The 17548-nt window shown below is 35.2% G+C and overlaps 2 protein-coding genes across 6 annotated transcripts; one reads left to right on the plus strand and one right to left on the minus strand.

The window, feature by feature from the left end:
• The first annotated feature begins 9383 nt into the window (after positions 1 to 9383).
• On the plus strand, positions 9384 to 12126 carry LOC148693145 (uncharacterized). Of its 4 annotated transcripts, none has more exons than XM_088679148.1 (5): positions 9384 to 9853; positions 10269 to 10296; positions 10396 to 10482; positions 11037 to 11068; positions 11402 to 12126. In XM_088679148.1, the coding sequence occupies exons 3-5, from the start codon at positions 10409 to 10411 to the stop codon at positions 11554 to 11556; spliced, it is 261 nt and encodes an 86-aa protein (XP_088535274.1). In that variant the 5' UTR covers positions 9384 to 9853; positions 10269 to 10296; positions 10396 to 10408; the 3' UTR covers positions 11557 to 12126. The 4 variants fall into 4 exon arrangements, 3 of the variants coding, with proteins under 3 accessions (XP_088535274.1, XP_088535273.1, XP_088535272.1); XM_088679147.1 differs by having other exon boundaries at positions 9385 to 9853; positions 10229 to 10296; XM_088679146.1 differs by having other exon boundaries at positions 9388 to 9898; positions 10229 to 10296.
• A 2660-nt stretch (positions 12127 to 14786) lies between these two features.
• Positions 14787 to 17099, minus strand: LOC137741482 (GDSL esterase/lipase At5g55050-like). 2 transcript variants are annotated; one of them, XM_068481188.2, is made up of 5 exons: positions 16647 to 17097; positions 16397 to 16536; positions 15719 to 15952; positions 15380 to 15623; positions 14787 to 15182 (listed from the first exon to the last, which is right to left on the minus strand). In XM_068481188.2, exons 1-5 carry the CDS (start codon positions 16993 to 16995, stop codon positions 14962 to 14964), a joined length of 1188 nt encoding a protein of 395 aa, XP_068337289.1. In that variant the 5' UTR covers positions 16996 to 17097; the 3' UTR covers positions 14787 to 14961. The 2 variants fall into 2 exon arrangements, with proteins under 2 accessions (XP_068337289.1, XP_088535283.1); XM_088679157.1 differs by lacking the exon at positions 15719 to 15952 and having other exon boundaries at positions 16647 to 17099.
• Positions 17100 to 17548: the final 449 nt, after the last annotated feature.

Here is a 17548-nt window from a genome sequence, read left to right on the forward strand (position 1 = left end):
AGATATTTTATAATTTGTTCCACTCTTTGTTTTCTCTTCCCAAAATATCTATCTTTTGTCATTGGAATTACTTTTCTTTTTAAATACAAGTGTTTCTTGAATTACTTTTTTTTTTCTTCGTTTAATTGTAAAGAGCTATCCTGATATATCAAATTCATTAATCATGCTTCGATCATTTTCGTGAAAAATGTTGAAGTTTTACTATAAAAATAATTAGTAATATAGGAGTTATTCAACCTTTTATAAGTTCGTGCAAGGTTTCTTCTTTCACTGATGTGAAAAATAATTAGTAATATAGGAGTTATTCAACCTCACGTGTAACGAATTTTCAAGTCAAACATATGAACACTAAGAATTGGGTGACATGGAGAACTTATGGCTGTTGGGTTTCACACATGAGCAAATATACTTTGATACCATGAAAAAAGTTGAGGTTCCACTATAAAACCAATTAACAATATGACAGTAACCCAACCTTTTATAAGCTTTTGTAAAATTTCATTTTTCACCGACGTTAAACTCTTTTACCTTCACATCATCACACTTTGTCTATCTCCATTGATCATGCTCATCATTCCTTAATTGTTCTTTTGGTTAATAACTAACTTCTCTGTTGATATATTCGTTGATTTTGCTAGTTTACCTTTCTTAGTTACATTACCATTGCATAAATATTGCCCAATGAATAAACATTGAATTTCCAAATTATTCTCGACTATAATTGTTATTTGAAACAACTATATATTTATAACGGGTAGAGAATAAATTAATGACAAACTTGCTATTAGGGAGATTCAAATTTTACTGAATTATTCTTGCGTATAATTTAGCATCATTAGAATTAACATTAATCACATATTTTGTATATAACTAAATTGGTTTTTGTTGCTACAATTACATTTTTCTCTTTCCCGTTTCAAAGAACAAAGGGAAGGAATAAAATCATAGGTATGAACACAAAATGGAAAAAGGATATGGAGAAGAAGAAAGAGACATCATGGGTTGAAGTGGGGTTCCATAAGTGTGTTAAAAGTAGGCCAGTGATCTAACATTGGAAATTGGTTGCAGACTTGCAGTGGCCAGTCTGGAAAGTCAGTCTCTTTTTTATTTATTTATTTTTAATTTTTCAATTTTTAATCTCATATGATGCCCATATAGATATTCTCTTGCAACCATTTAACCACAGGGCAAGTTTTTGTTAAGGTCAAATTTTTTCGTAATCTTTGTGGTAACACGCCATTTTCGATGTGACATTTGTGGTGAAAAAGCTTTTAATTAAACTTTTGTGGTGGGTCTCGTTAGCAATTGAGGTTTAAATCCAAATTTCCGTTAGTCTTCTGTTAAATAAACTTACGTAACTATCACATGAAAGGTGAAATTCGTCATTTCAATCCAAATTACATCTTATTCATTGGACATCTAGTATAATTTAGGGTTTAATTGAAATTAGATTTTACAGAAAAAAAACTTGAATGCAAAGACTAAAACTAAACTTGTAAAACTACGTCAATGGCTTGGAGAAGAGGTGAAGGTGAAGGTGAAGGTGAAGTTGCACCTAATTTCTTAGGTATGGTTTAATTTCATTTGGAAATCCTAATAATTCTAATATACGATTTTTTTTTTAATGCCAACACGTCTTTGATCATAAGTTAGAGTCTTAGTACCAGTTTGATACTGCTTAACTTTTTTAAAAAGCAAGTATGAAAAAAAGCACCCAGTTTTTTTGTGTTTGGTAATCTTTCAAAATCAACTTTTTTTTCATAGTTTTGGATGAAAAAAAGCTAAAAAGGCAAAGCAGGAAACCCAGCTTTGGAAAACCAGCTTTTTATCACAATATACGGGTGAACAGTGCCATTAAATGATTTTTTTTTCAAAATGGCAACCTTACCTTCTCTTTCTCCTTCATCCCAATTCTGGACTCCACCCCCTTTCTCCAATCGTTCTTTGGCACCGTACTAACCAGATTCACCACCCCATCCCCTCCATCTCTTCTTACTCCCTAGATTCGCCACCCCATCTCTCTCCTAATCCCCACCAAATACACCCACCGCCACCTCGCAGACCATGATCCCAACCCACTCCCTGCTGGATGATAACCAAAATCCCACCCACCCATCCACCAATGCACTTCCAAAACATGTAATGCCCTGGAAATCGAAATGCAGGAAATAGAAATGGGAGTAAGGACGAAGGTTCCAGATCACCGGAACTGAAAGAGAAATGCGAAGGGACGAAGGTGGGTGAGGACTTTGAAATTTCAAGAAGGATCATTGATGAAAAATGGAAGAAAAGCCAGAAACATTGAGGCCAAACGAAATATACAGAAAGAAGAATGAAAAAGCTAGAAAGAAAGGGAAACAAAGAAAAGGAAAAAGGAAACAATCATGAACTTTTTGGCAGAAAGAAAAAGAAGAAAGAAAAGAAAGGAAGAAAAACCCATACTGTTTTATTTCACAGCTGCTTATTCTTACAGCACAACAGAATCAGTTTTTTTCAAAGCACATCAATACCAAACTAACCCTTAGTCTTACTTGAATTTTCATTCTTGTATCAATTTGTATCAGTTTGAATGCATAAATGTCTTTCAGTTTTGTCTTTAATTGGTAATGTGGTTTTATGTAGGCCCTAGTCGGGCAGTACACATGTCACATTCCGACCTAGGCCCCCACCACATCCCGGGCTCAACTCCATCGTAGCACGATATTGTCCACTTTGGGTCCCGACCACGACCTCACGGTTTTGTTTCTGGGAACTCACATGAGAACTTCCCAGGATGGGTCCAGCATGCCTTGATTTTGGTCGGGGTGTGTCAGCACAACCTTTCAATTTTTTCTTAATCTTCTTTGAATTTTAATTCTTTAACTTTCTTACGCTCTTGAAGTTCATATGCGAAGGTAGACCTGAAGATTAAATTTTCTGCAATGCCTTTCACCCATTGTCTTTAATTCTACAATGCCTTTCACCCGTCTGAATGCATATATACTGCATTTCACCCATTGTCTTTAACTCTTTAAGTTATTCTTGTGCGTATGTGATTTTTCTGCATTATATAAGTTGAGATACATATGCTATCAAATTGGGGTGATGGTTATGGCGGTGGAGGAGGTCCACTAGTGGCTATGGCGGTGGTTGGGAGCCTGAGATGAGATATGGGAACTACTAGGTTTTTTTATCTTTACAAGTTTCTTTTATTTGTAGTTTTATTTTAATTCAATCATGTTTTTGTCTTTTCATTTTCCAAAATAAATAAACTTAATTTTGACCAATCTACATGTGATAGTCACATGATTTTATTTAACGGAAGACTAACGGAACTTTGGATTTGAACCTCAATTGCTAACAGGGCTTACCACTAGAGTTTAATTAATAGCTTGTTCACCACAAAGGTCACATTGAAAGTGGCTTGTCACCACAGGGACCACAAAAAAATATAGGTGGTTCACTTTATAAACACATAGTAAGTAATGATAGGTCAAGTAACGCCACTAATTGTAAGAGAGAATTTCTCCAATTTAGGAGTGGGGTGCTCTCATTTTAGCCTAAATAAATATTTTTACAATTTTATTTACACTCATAGGTAAAACAAGAGTAGAAAATTTATAATTGACCTTAAACTTAAGGGAAAGAGAGATTATATTCACACATTCTAAATTATTTTTTCCATATCCTTTTAATTTTTTAATATTTTTCTAACTAGTGTTAATGGTGTTTCAAAAATATTAAAAAATTAAAAACGTATAAGAGAAATTATTTGAAGTGTGTGAATATAATTTGTTAAGAGAAATTGATTTGAATTAGAAATCAAATATAAATGGTTGAATTGATCAAAATCGAATATTCGTGATACTAAAAAACTGGTATTTAAAAAATAATCATTTTGATCAATTTTCTTAAACATAAACACGTATCGTCTATTATTAGGGGTGGGCATCGGTGGGGTTGGGCGGGGTTAAGTGTCAACCCGCAGGCTAATCTTACCGTGTCGGGTTACCGTTTAATGGAACCACCGCCGTCCGTACAACAAGGAAGACCGACCCACCCGACCCATTTATTTTCGGTTCGATTGGGCGGGTTTTGCGGTTGAAGATGAACTGGGACTGCCTACTGGTAGCTTAGAAGATATTGCCATCTCAAGTCGCCAACGCGATGATATTATGATAAGAAAGATGGTTATCGCCTGTGGGTTCAGTGGTGACAAAGTATCCATGGTTCGCTTAACTCTAAAAAGTGAAGGCTAAGGCTAGTACTTAGAAGCTGGAGCAACGATCGGAGGAATCGTGGTGTCTTGGTGCGGCGGGCCAGCGGCAATTCCAACAAGGGTAAAAGAGATAGTGGGCCATTACGATATGACGAGTAATGCTAGAGAGATTAAATTTGTAAATTAAATGATATATTACTAATGAAAAATAAGCATGTTAATCAATATTTAAGTAATAATTCACTAATTAATTTTTATATCATTTAGTTTACAAAATTTAATTTCTTTAATTCGGGCTATTACATGTTGAATGGAAGACTATCACATAATGGGTTTGTTAAAGCCAATTAGATCATGACACATGTAAAGAAAAAAGTATGTTTCTGATGGCTAATGGACGGGTTAGGTTTATAACGGGTTACAACTTTTGTACACCGAACACTAATCTCTAGGTGGGCCGGCGGGTGGGTTATAACCCTCTAGTCAAAATTGAACCTTTTAAAACCGACCTAAGGCAGGCAGTCATAGGTCGGTCGGGTGGGTTGACCGGTTTCTTCAAATAAGTGCCCACCCCTATTCCTATCGTTTATCAAGTGAAAAATGTAATACACTAATTTTTCTGGAGCCGAAGTCTCATCTGCTGATTGCTGCGTGGATGCACCGTCCCGACTCCCACAATCCACACTCCACACTCCACGCACCATCAAACTTTGCTTCTTCTTTCTATATTCTTCCATATTGGAACGCTTGTTTGTATTTTTGTGCATTTTTAATCTTATTTGATGACACAAAACAATTGTTTACAGATTTCTCATATGTTGCAATCTTGCATCTTTGTCGTTCTGACTTTTATAATTGATAGAGATTTTTGCACCTGAATTATAAAATACAAAATGTTATTATTGTTAAAATATATGAATGCATATAGTAATCGAAAACAATAAGTACTTCAAACCAGTGACGGATTCAAAGTTTTAATCTTGGGTCCTAGTGCAAAAGAAAATAGTTAGCATGCGTAGAGCGTAAATGTTTTTTTAGTTGGGCATTTCACTGAGCACTGATAAGCATGTTGTCCTTTGCCAAGCTATGTTGCTCGCATGATGACATAAGTGAAAAACTGATGAGTGCTATGAAGTGATCCTAGTGACTTTTGTCGAGACGCTTGCTGAATAATGTCGACACATTCTGTCGAGTGTTATCAAGATATGTCAAACATGCATTTCATCAAGCGCTTGATGAGAACAAAAGAGCCATACAAGACATTCAAAAGATCACAAGAGAACTGTCACCAACTGTTTCTTTGACCTCTGGACGGTCCATGTGGACCCACACCTGCTAACTAATATTAGTAAGGATAATACTTGCATTCTCTTATAGGGGAATGTACATATTTCACCTTTTATGAAAAACGTCTCTTCATCATATAAATTTTATAATCAGAACAATCCAATTTTTAATCCTCTTTAAAGATTATATGCATTAAAAAAAAAAAAAAAATTCAAATTGAAGATTGTTTATGCATTGAAATTAATGCACGTATTACCTATTGATAATAATACTTGAGGAGTAAATCAACACATTATTCTAGTGGAAATGCACACAATAATTTACAGTGTTGAGCTAGGAATGTCATCTCTAGTTCCTCATTAATAAAATCATCTAACTCATCTGTACAAATGATATTACGTTTCTTTTAAGGCCACTGGGATTAGCTCAGTGGTGTGGGTAGTGGATGGGGATGGCTACAATTGAAAATTTGGTGTGTGTGACACAAATTGCCTTCCCACACAAAATGAGTTAACTGTGGAATAGTCGATATTTGGTGTGGACAATGTGTCAATATCACACTTTGTTTCGTTCGGAATGGGGGTTTATATTTTTAAGCGGGAAATGACAGACACATATTTTAGTCTTTTACACAAATGTATTTGTTGTTTTTGTTTAATTTATTTAATCTGATGACGAAAAATAAAGAGGAATATGTGAGATGCAAAAAAAGTATGTGACAATCACTTCCCTCAAACAAAACCATCACCACCACAAAATGGTGAGCATTTTTCTTCAAACGGACTTCACTTCCACATGGTCATATATCCTAATCTATTAATATGTCATGTAAAAGGAAAATTACCTACACATTGTATTATGAAATGAAAATGTCACAATGACGATAAACCGGTTCTATATAATTCCTTCACAAAATAAGTAAACTGTGAGATAGTCGATTCTGCGGCCAAAGTGTCAATATCACAATCTTTGTTCCCGTGGGAATGGGTTTACCATTTTCTGGTGCGTGGGAACATCGATCTGTGATAGTGAGATATGGATTTACAGCTCGGAAAAATACATTGCAGATGATATTTATCCAAACAAAACAATTATTATAAATATGTGAGGAGGACAACGAATGGTTGCCAATTGGAATAGTAAGTGTCGAAATCCAAACCCCTCAAGAGTCAAAGTATATGTATATATTGGACTATAGTCCTGTCGACACGTCGGTCCAACGATTTGGATACCACAAGAAGATTTTCCACTAACCCATTTTTGGAAGGGAAGCATCTAGGTCAAGGGGGCAACAGATGATTGATTGATTCTGCAGGACATATGCATGAGCTGTCTTGTGTGTTCCGTTTTGTTGATTTTTTGGGATGTTGATTTTCAGTTTCACAACTATGTTGTTTGTCAATCGATATTTTGTTTATTTCAAAATTGTTAAAATAGGGTAGGTTGATGCGAGAGGTATGTCGGTGTTGCACATGAATACATCTCGTCTATCTCAGAGTTGGCCTTGGCATGGAGTTGTTGGATTTCCGGACAGGATCCTCAATCGAACGGCCTCGAAAAAAATGTGGCAAATTATGTGTATGGGCGAACTCATTCTTTTTCTCTTGATGTTCATATAATGTGAACGTTTGATCGAATCCAAAGCTTGGCTAGTCGGTTAGGCCTCTTCTTAATATATCTAGTGTTGTGTTTGAAACGCACACTTGTTATTTTAGTTGTGGCTTTTAGTTTGGGCGAGAAAACGGCTTTTTTTACAATTGAAAATGGCCATTAATTGTATTTACAACGTAATCCTTATAGTTTCTTTTTGTGATAGGACAATCCTAATACTGAATAATTTTGAGGTTAGATCATAAAATTAATTGACAGTGCAGAGAATAGTCTAATTATTTGTAAATCCTTGCATGATTTAGTCGATCACTAATTTGAAAATTTGTCGTTCGCATTCGCACAAATACAATCAAGAGATTCAAACTTTATATTTTATTTGAAAATAAAATTAGACACAATAAAGACTATATTTTCATTAATTATGTGGTAATTCAACTTGAATACTCAATTTCTTCCCTATGCTTTCATATATTCATATAACTATTTTATCTACAAGTTATTCTATATAGTTTCATACAAAAATACATTATTCACTGAGCAGAAAAAATAAAATCCAAAAGTTAGTAGAAGAGACCATCAACTCAAAGTATGAGTTAACGATTTTTCGTAGTCACCTGATTGAGTTGCTAAAATCTAGGTACGATCCTAAGGTTTAGTCTTTCGCCTTTGCATATAGGTTTAAGGTTCCCTAGATAAAGTGTTTGGTTGGGTAAATTCCTAATCGGTAAGCTTTTGTAACTAAGTTTTCTCGAAGTCGAAAGAGTCGTTTGATATGATGCAAGGATAATTTCTGTAGTACAAGAAATTGAATTAACGGTGTATTCAACTTCCCGCTTCAGTGGTATCCCAGGTAAAATTTTGAGAAATGACGCCAAGGATATAGGTCTTCGAAACATACCATACTACTTCCTTTCACTACGCCACGTGCTAAAAGGCCTTCATAACTTTCTCAATACTAAATTCGCTCTTACATCATAAATTTAACTCGTGCTTCAAATCTAATATTTGTTAGTGGATGTGACCACAAGAATGACTGGTCGAGAATGTTCAGGTTACCTAACCGGGTAATATGGTTAACACAACTATGAGTCAAGGCTTGCTCCTAAATTTCCATGATTTTAATTTCTTCGGCTCAAGTAGTCACTGTTAATTAGTTTATCAGTCGCACCATTAATTAACGCATATATGATATTTTGATATTATTCATTATCCTGAAACTGTGAACCGGCGTTCTGGCACAAAGGTATCACTGCCAGATACTAGTACATGTGTATATTTTGGAAACTATACTTATTTTACAGAGAGAGGTTATATTACATTTTCGAAAAGGTTTTATAAAGCTTTATTTTTAGGCCCACTCACCCTTATTTTTCGCTCCTCCAAGTTTAGTAGCTGAGCTTTCGTGTCAACGAGGATTTCTGGCAAAACGTTGTTATGGGGATATTCCCGATGGTATAATTCCTCTTTTACCTTTACTGTACTTTAATTATGCTCTAACATTACGTGTGAAACAGGTTCATTCCCGCTCCCAAGCACACTCTTACATTTAGGCACTTTTAGGTTTAAATTTACTCACATTTTCTACATCACTACACTTTATGGCTTCGTCACTTTCCTAATGTCGGCCATCACAGCTTGATTCGAAGTCCAGATGCACATTCCGGATCGGGGTGTGTCACATCCTCCTGAATCAAATGATATTAGTGGTGAGGATTAAATTTTACTTAGGCTTGATAATGATCACAAAATGATATTAAGATCACTGAATATAAGTGGGCCTTACCATAGTATGTGAGACTCACTTATATTAGAGATAGTTTTATAAATAAAATTAAAAAATTGTTAATAGATAAAACTAAAATTTGAATAGAAGAGTGATGAAAGTTAATATATACCTCTTATAAATCATGGATGCGATTATTTAGAACTACATATGGTTCAAGCTCTTTAGAACTATCACCATATTCCGCTTCATCTTGACCATCAAATGTCTCAAAACTCTGCATCATTTTCTCTACATGAATCATAATCTAAAGCATATAGATCAAGATATGTCTTATTCATAAACACGTACAAAGCAAACAAGCCTTGGGCCCATTTTATAAAAGAAGAGGAAAGATCTAGAATAACGTTTTTGAAAATACAGTGAGCATAAATATGTGTGTGGCATTGAGTTTTGATACAAAGTATCTGATTTTGTTTTATATGCCTGTTTGGCAATGATTCATCCTTATATTTATATTAATGACTAGACATTGAAAGAAAAACTTTACAAATTAATCTCTACACGCATTCAATGTAAGAAAATATAAGACAAATTAAAAATAATGAAACATGACTAATTTTTAATTAATATATACACCCTGGTACAAGTGAATAAAGGCCAAAGATTCTTCTCGGGACTAGAGAAAATCAAGAGAAAAAACCCTAGTTGCCAACCCTTGCGTTTGGTGTTGTGTTCGGGCAATACTTCTTGATCTCTTTTTTTTTTTTTCATCATCTTTGTTTGTGTTGTTGAGGAGAGTCCTCAGTTCGTGGTTATGGTCGCTCTCTTGCTTTGTCGAGAGAGATTTTGTGGTTGTGCATGGCCGTGGTTTGTTCAATCTCGAATTTTAGATTGGCGATTGTTGTTCAAATCTGAAGTGGTGGTGTTTATGATTTGTGCACCCAACAAATTACAATGAGAAGGAAACTTGACGTTTGCTGGAAGGGCTTATAACAGGGTTTCTTTGCCAAACGATTGCAAAATCATCAGAGGTTGGTGTGGTCCTTTCCTTGTGGAGCCTCTATAATAGTTCTCAGGTTTGTAATGTTTTAGTCCTAGTGACTAGTTTTTAGGGTTTAGGACTAGGGGTTCTCCATGATTGAAGAATCGTATTGTATTTTTGATGTGTTTGTAATTGTAGGGTTGTGATGCTTTTGACATGTGTAGTCTCTTGACTTGTTCTAAGAGACATGTTTAACATGTCTACCGTATGAATGGTTGTGACTATTTTTAATGGCATTGAATTGGTTCTATGGTAGCCCTCTTGCTGATTTTTGGTGTCTCTTTCACATAGATGGCCATTGGCTATGCCTCTGGTGAAGAATTTTTTGCAGATCTACACATATTGACAAAAATTTCTTTTTCAGATAGCTTTTAATTGTTTTCCTGATATGTTTGTTCCAGCAGATTCTGCAACTGTTGGCTTGACTGATAGGTTTGATCTACATACCGACAGCTTTCTTACGTACAGTGTTATGCTTGCATGACATTGGTAAAGAAAAACAATGACCATAGTTTCTATTTCTATTTACAGAATATTTTGCGCAATGGGAACCAAGTTTATGAGTGCCGAAAAGTCGACATTTATGATTGATTTGCATCAAGTAGGGATAATCGTAAGGTATACTCAAACAGCTTCCCTGTGCTAAATTGTAATTATAATGTGTGAGATAAAACTGAACTTGCATCTTTTTAGCAGTATAGGCATAACTCTCAGTGCTCCAGATATAAGATTTATCCCATTGGCATGTGTACGAGTATTTTTAAAAGGCAGAGTACTTCTTAAGAATGAAAAATCATTCGCATTTCTGAGACTACTAACTAATATGAATCCTAAGGTTTGGATCTCAGGGTTCATGCTTAAAACATGTTCTTTAATCTTAACACATTTAATCTACATTAATTCTGTGTCATCTGACCACTAGGCATGTATCTATATCTTGCTAACTTGTTTTCTTGAGTGAGATAATTGCGTCAGTAGGCGATTATAATTCCCGGGTCTAAACAGTTTAATTGCGTCTTAGACTCAAAATATCAGATATAGCTTTGTGAAGTGTAGTCAGTATTAGCAACCTCTGATTCCAAGCTCATGCAAGTGTTGATTTCTATGTTTCACTGCTGTTCAATGCAATTTTTCTAGTTAATGCTTGTAGTTTCACTTTTCATTTCTTGCAGGCTAGTTCCTGGGCATGCACTTCTTAGCTATGGTGAGTAGATCACAGACATTATATAGATTTAGAGAGAGAGCTTGACCAAATATGTACATAAATTTTGTGTGCAATTGTATGTACTATATATATATATATATATATATATATATAGAGAGAGAGAGAGAGAGAGAGAGAGAGAGAGAGGAAGAGAGAGAGAGGATAAGTATATATGCTAAGTTTTAATAAAGAACTTGCTTGGTTCAACTGCGTAAAAGATGATAAGTGCCTTATTGAAATACTGCCCAGAAAATGTCTTAGCACCTGTATATACGTATATTAATGTACAAAGTTGGGAATGTCAACTTGGATATTGTTATTTACTTCCTGCAGGTCTGCATTGTGATCTACTTGCTGGTACTTTTCCAGAGCTTAAAACTCGTGTTCGCGATTTTCAGAAACAGGGGAAAAAGATCTTTTGGGTTTTCCTTCTGTCACCCACAAACATCCATACCCGCTCATGCATATATACACATGCACATTCATGAAATGAGCGTTTGGGTTCATATACATGTATTTCCTTCTCGTGAAAAAATCGTTACGCACTCTTGGCGGCTGCTATAATTTTCCAGTAGAACTAATTAATTGTACAGGTTGAATAGGTGTCCCAAGGAAGTTATTCAGAGAGCATCATTTATATTGGACGCTTTTGGAAACAATAAACCTGTTGCGCGATAGTGCAATGAAAATGTATCAGCTATGGATCAACAATACCAGGTTTTAATCGCAAAACAGAATCTGTGATTCAGAAATGTAAATATGACATATTATATAGAGTAACACTTCCCCTGCAAAACCAAATCCATGAGATTGAATGTAGCAATTCTATATTACGCCGGAATAACATTTTTCAATCATATATTTCTGTTTTAATTGTTTAAGTTTCTATATTTTTAGGGTTTTTATCACAAATGGTCCCTAAAATTGACCTTCATCATCAAGATGGTTCCTGAAATTGAAAATCCATCAATGGAGTTCCTGAAAATAAGTGTCGCAAATCAATGTGGTCCTTCCGTCGCAATTCTGTTAAAAATTCTGTTAAGTGCTGATATGACACATAAATGTATCCCATAAGTCCTTTTTTCTCACAAATGATCATTGAAATTGACCCACGACATCAAAATGATCCCTGAAATTGACACGTGACACCAAAATGGTCCTTGAAATTGAAGATTGATCAATGTAGTCATTCCGTCACAATTTTGTTAAAAATTATGTTATATGCTGCTGTGACACATAAATGGATCACACAAGTCTAATTAAATTTAAAAAAAAAAAATTACAAATAGGCTTAATAATTTAATAGTTAATAAAAAAATTGTCAACCCAAAAGGTATTCAGACCATTTTTTAATTAATTATTAAACCTACATCAGCATATAACAATTTTTGTTTTTTTTTTTTAACATAATTGTCATAGAAGGATCATATTGATTTGTGACACCTACTTTCAAGGACTACATTGATCAATTTTCTATTTCAGGGATAATCTTGATGGTGCGGGTCAATTTCAGAGACCATATGGATGGTGTGGGTCAATTTCAGGGACCATTTGTGATAAAAACTCGTAAATATTGTAGGATCCATTTATGTGCTACATCAGTATTTAACAGAATTTTTAACAGAATTGTGACTAAATGATCATATTGATTTGCAACACCTATTTTCAGGGACTACATTGATTGATTTTTAATTTCAAGGACCATCTTGATGGTGAGGGTTAATTTCAGAGACCATTTGTGATAAAAACCCATATCTTTATGATATGTATTTTCCTTAATCCAATTGTAGAATGCAGTGGACAAGATGCTGGCATTTGATTTTCGCAAAGGCGATGTAGGCTTGTTTTTTTTTCAGGATTTATTTCTAACTGGAGCTGGATCTCTTCCACCAAGGCCACCGGATCAAGTGATCTGTGCCTTTAAAATTTCATCCAATGGCCAAAAAATATTGTAGCTTTTAAGGGGTCAAAACAGGTGGGCCATTGGATGAAATTTCAAAGGTTCAGATCACTTGATCCGATGATCTTGATGGAAGAGATCGTGAGATGATCTCTTCTCTTCCAACTGAGCCTTAAAACAATACTAAAGGTAAGTTTTTCTTCTTCTAATAAGATACAATTTTAAACGCTAAAGATATTACTTTATCTCCTTTCTTTTTTCTCTAGGAAACTTTATGCTTCTCATATAATTTTCCCAAGATTGTGAATGCAGAAAGATAAACAGTTGTTTCTGGACAATTTATGAGGATTGAAGCCTTCGATGGACTGCAACGATATCTTCTCGTCTCCGTCCAAGAGAAAGGTTGAATCATTAATTGGGCCAGATAATTCTTTTATGAGATACTTTGGATGCGATCCTTAGTCATCAACGGATCCTTTTCCTGGGGATCCTAGGGATCCCGTGATCGTAACCATTCATCGTACATCATATGATCAAAGATCATTTCAAAATTTAAAATTTAAAATTAAATATAAATAATACCTAATGAAAACTGAATGCATGATGTACGATGAACGGTCAAGATTACGAGATCCTTAGGATGCCCAGGAAAAGGATCCGGTCCCAATATTTTTTAACTGAAACCTTATTGATTTTTATATTTTGATCAAAGTCCTTTGACTTTGTACACATCATCATATTAGCATTGATATATTTTATGTCAGTTATTTTCTCTTTTAACTTAAAATTGTATTACACATATCTCACCATTTATGAAATTTAAAATCTCATAATTATTGGATTATAAATGGTAAAAATCTCAAGGATTATGAGACTAAACACAATGTACATAACAAACAATTGTGCACAAAGTTTTGCAAATTTTACTGAGTAGGGTCAAGCGAATGTACCCCGCAGTAAATTAATATTGCATGTACCCATGAACTTGACAACAGCAAAAATGTACTCCTGCATGAACACAACAATGTACGTACCCAAATAAAAAGGGATAAGAAAAAGAACTCATGGGTACATTTAAAACACAAGGAAAATAATGTACGTACCCACTAATTTTGGCTCAACAAAATATTAAAAAAATTCAAAGAAGGTACCCAAGGAAAAGAATATACACGTGTAAATATTGCCCTAATCAATGCTAAAACCTTTGTGTGTGTGTGTTTGCACCTTGAAAGAGAATGTACCCAACGAAAATAATGTACAAAAATTGTACAATTCACCAAGAAACACTCAACATCATTTGTAGTTTGTACACTACCACCCAACTTAACACAATGTGCACCACAAGTGCACTGTTGAGACGTAGGCATTAGGGAACACTATGATCTAGGCTTGGAGGATCTATATGGGGAAATTGCAAGCGTAGGCAAAGATTTGAGGATGAGGCCGTATACTAAAAGCAGTTGTGCCTACAATGGAGGTTGATTAACACTGCTAACCGTGAAGGTAATATAACTCATAAAAGTTTTCAAATTTCAAATCCCTAAAATTTAGGCCAACTAGGTCAACTTTCCCAAAACAATCCAACAAAATGATATGTGAAAATGAATAATACAATTTTGAAAAGAAAAATCAATCAAAAAATGAAACGTGGACAAAGTCAAAGGACTTTGATCCAAAACTTAAAACCAATAAAGTTTCAATCAATACTATATAACAATTAGGGATGAGAATCTAATTTCTCCTTTTTTTTATCATTTTTTCTCCTACGTAACTCAAATTTTGATGTCATACTAAGCGCATGATGCTGGAATATGATCGTTTCCCTTGCATTTCAAAATCTATCAAGATGCTTTACTTCTTTTGTAATGGTACACATGTAAACTCATTCATTCACTCTTTACTGCACATGAACTTAGCCCAAGTATAACCTCCCAAGAAGGCCATATTCTATCTGAGATTCCGTCTTTCGTTTGGAGTTTGTGGCCCGAGCTTTTTATAGAGCAATTAACTCCTTCACAGTCATTGGGGATGAGTATTCTGAAGGGCCATCGAAAAGTTTATCCACTATGATGCCATGAGTTGCCTGTGTTGGATGGTAAAAATCCCAGAAGACATGGTCCCTTCTGTTGGAGCACAAGGATGCAACTGGAAGGCAAGGACCCTTGGCGTTAAGCTGCCCAATCCCACAGCAAGCAGTTTTAACCTCTGTAAATCCTGAAATCGAATACGAAATTTTGGTTTGTCAGTCGAGTTAACTGAAAATTCTTCCTCTAGTTTCTTACAAAGGCGGCAGAATATCAGTTGTCATGATCTGTATGTATTATAATTGACAATTTTACTACACAACATGCTAAACGGAATTGTTCTTAGATTATTTCTGCTTATGAAGAAGGAAAAGAATATATGAGTACCGTAAGAAGCTGCGTTTTGTACAATGTTAGTCAAGACGCTGTAAGTGTCGAAGAGGGTGTAGCTTATGCCCAATGCCGGTTTCAATTGCTGCAACATGGACTTAAGGGCTTCATTGTACATGACAGACAATGAGTTTGCGCCATCATTGCACTCTTCAGTATTTGAATCCCTTTGCGACGGACAGCATCCAACCGGCCCAGTCCCAACAACTACAAATTTTTGGGCACCCAGAGCATGTATTCTCTGCCAAACAATGACGAAAGAAACACATTAAGCATTGAAGTGCAACTAAAGTTTCACTATGCAAACATGGAGCTAAGCCAATGTATTCTTGTTACCTGTAATTGTTCCTTTAGATTCGACGCCATTAAATCCGCGTACTGATGCGGTGTGTATTCATTTTGGAGCTTGGATTTTTTAATGTAGTCGAAGATGTCATTGCTTCCAATCACAATAAGAAACAGAGATTTTGAAAGATGGTCTTTGGTGCCCTCGGATCCTAACTGTAACCCTATGTTTTGATGTACTTCTGAGTAGTAGTTTACTTGGTATGACAAAGGTATTGACTGACGCTGTGACGTAAAATAGGCAAAGCATTAGTTGTTGGACAAAGTTATTCGATTTGCCCTTCACCAGCCGTTACTTGATGGATGTCATATCCAAGGAGGAGATATATCTTTAGTGACACGTCAGATTTTAAGTTCACTTATTATAATTTGTAAAATAATGACGCCATGTGACATTCTTCTTGCTACTAAAAAATTTCTCTTTACAAGAAGGTTCTGCAGAATAACACCAAACATTTCTTGTAAAAGCTTTATCACCAGCTTTTGTAATTAGGGTTACATAAATCCCACCCAGCTCATGTAAAAAATGAATTGGATTCAAAAAGCATTTTTAGTGGAACGGAATATATATTAACATGTGCTAAAGAAAGTGTGTTATTTTTCTTTTCCTTTTTTTGGGTATCTAGTGCTATTTTTCTTTTGAAAGAGTGTTGAAAACATTGCACTTACAAATTGTTCATCCGAGCCATTGAAGATTCCAGCTCCTCCGGAGGCGAAGCTAGCTCCATCGACAAAGGACACTTTTCGCCTGTTGGACTTGGATACAAGTGCCAGATATGGTGTCGACGGTGGTAACCCTACTTTCTCGGCTGCCAAACAAAAGAAAACAAGATTATATATACTACGTACCGTCTCATTCTCTCAACATGCATAGTTGTCACTAGTCATGATTTATTAACTGATGATATGTTAAACCTACCAAGAAAGTCTGCAGAATTCTTGCCATTACCAAACCTCCCCGTTGCTACTTTGTCAGGATAATCAACCCCATTATGAGGAAAATCTGCCTTGACTAGAGAAATTTTTAGGTAATTGTTGTTACCGACGTCCGCTAACGAGTCTCCAAACACGTAAATGGCCGGAACCATCTGACCTTCCGAGAGATCGACGATGAAACTAGTAGTGAAGAGAGAGAAGACGACGACAAAGGAAGCCATTGGCAAAACATCAGTGTGATGTTTAGCCATGGTTATGAATGAATCGTGTCTAAAAACTCCCTCAAACTTAATTTGGCATGTGATGTTTCTGTGTGATGGTTTGAGGGACATGAACAAGCGGATGTCCTCTTAAAGAGGGAGATAAGTTGATGAGTGTTCAAATTTCGTGTATGAAAACGATCGAGAGGTTTCAGCCGTGTGGGCTCGAGTAATAGCAGTAGCACTCATCTAAAACCTCTTATTCTGACAGTAATATTGTCATTACGTTTAAATATTTTATAATTTGTTCTTCAACTCTTGCTTGTCTCTTCTCAAAATATCAATATTTTGTCATTGGAATTTACTTTTTTCATTTTTGTAAGTATTTTTTGAATAACTACTTTTTTTAATCATTTAATTGTTAAGAGTTATCCCGATATCAATTTCATTAATCACCATCCCATCATCTTCATAAACAAACATGAGATTCCACCATAAATCAATTGATAATATAGGAAGTAGTTCAACTTCTTATAAGCTCTTGCACTTCTTTCATTGATGTGAAATTCTTTTATCTTCACATCCTCACATACCCCCTCACGTGTGATGAATTTTCAAGTCAAATACATTGACAACACAAATTAGATGAAATGAAGTACGTGTGGACTTTGGGCTTCACAAGTGG

The sequence above is a fragment of the Pyrus communis genome, chromosome 11 (genome assembly GCF_041283825.1).
Source record: "Pyrus communis isolate YQ-2024b chromosome 11, ASM4128382v1, whole genome shotgun sequence".
Taxonomy (NCBI): Eukaryota; Viridiplantae; Streptophyta; class Magnoliopsida; order Rosales; family Rosaceae; genus Pyrus; species Pyrus communis.

Coding starts and splice junctions, on each gene's coding strand:
- LOC148693145 (XM_088679147.1), top strand. CDS start 10,253: ATGTTTGTTCCAGCAGATTCTGCAACTGTTGGCTTGACTGATAG. Junction 10,297..10,395: donor ACTGTTGGCTTGACTGATAG/GTTTGATCTACA, acceptor TTCTATTTACAG/AATATTTTGCGCAATGGGAA. Junction 10,483..11,036: donor CAAGTAGGGATAATCGTAAG/GTATACTCAAAC, acceptor CATTTCTTGCAG/GCTAGTTCCTGGGCATGCAC.
- LOC137741482 (XM_068481188.2), bottom strand. CDS start 16,995: ATGTCCCTCAAACCATCACACAGAAACATCACATGCCAAATTAAGTTT. Junction 16,537..16,646: donor GAATTCTGCAGACTTTCTTG/GTAGGTTTAACA, acceptor TTTGTTTGGCAG/CCGAGAAAGTAGGGTTACCA. Junction 15,183..15,379: donor ACAAAACGCAGCTTCTTACG/GTACTCATATAT, acceptor ATTCGATTTCAG/GATTTACAGAGGTTAAAACT.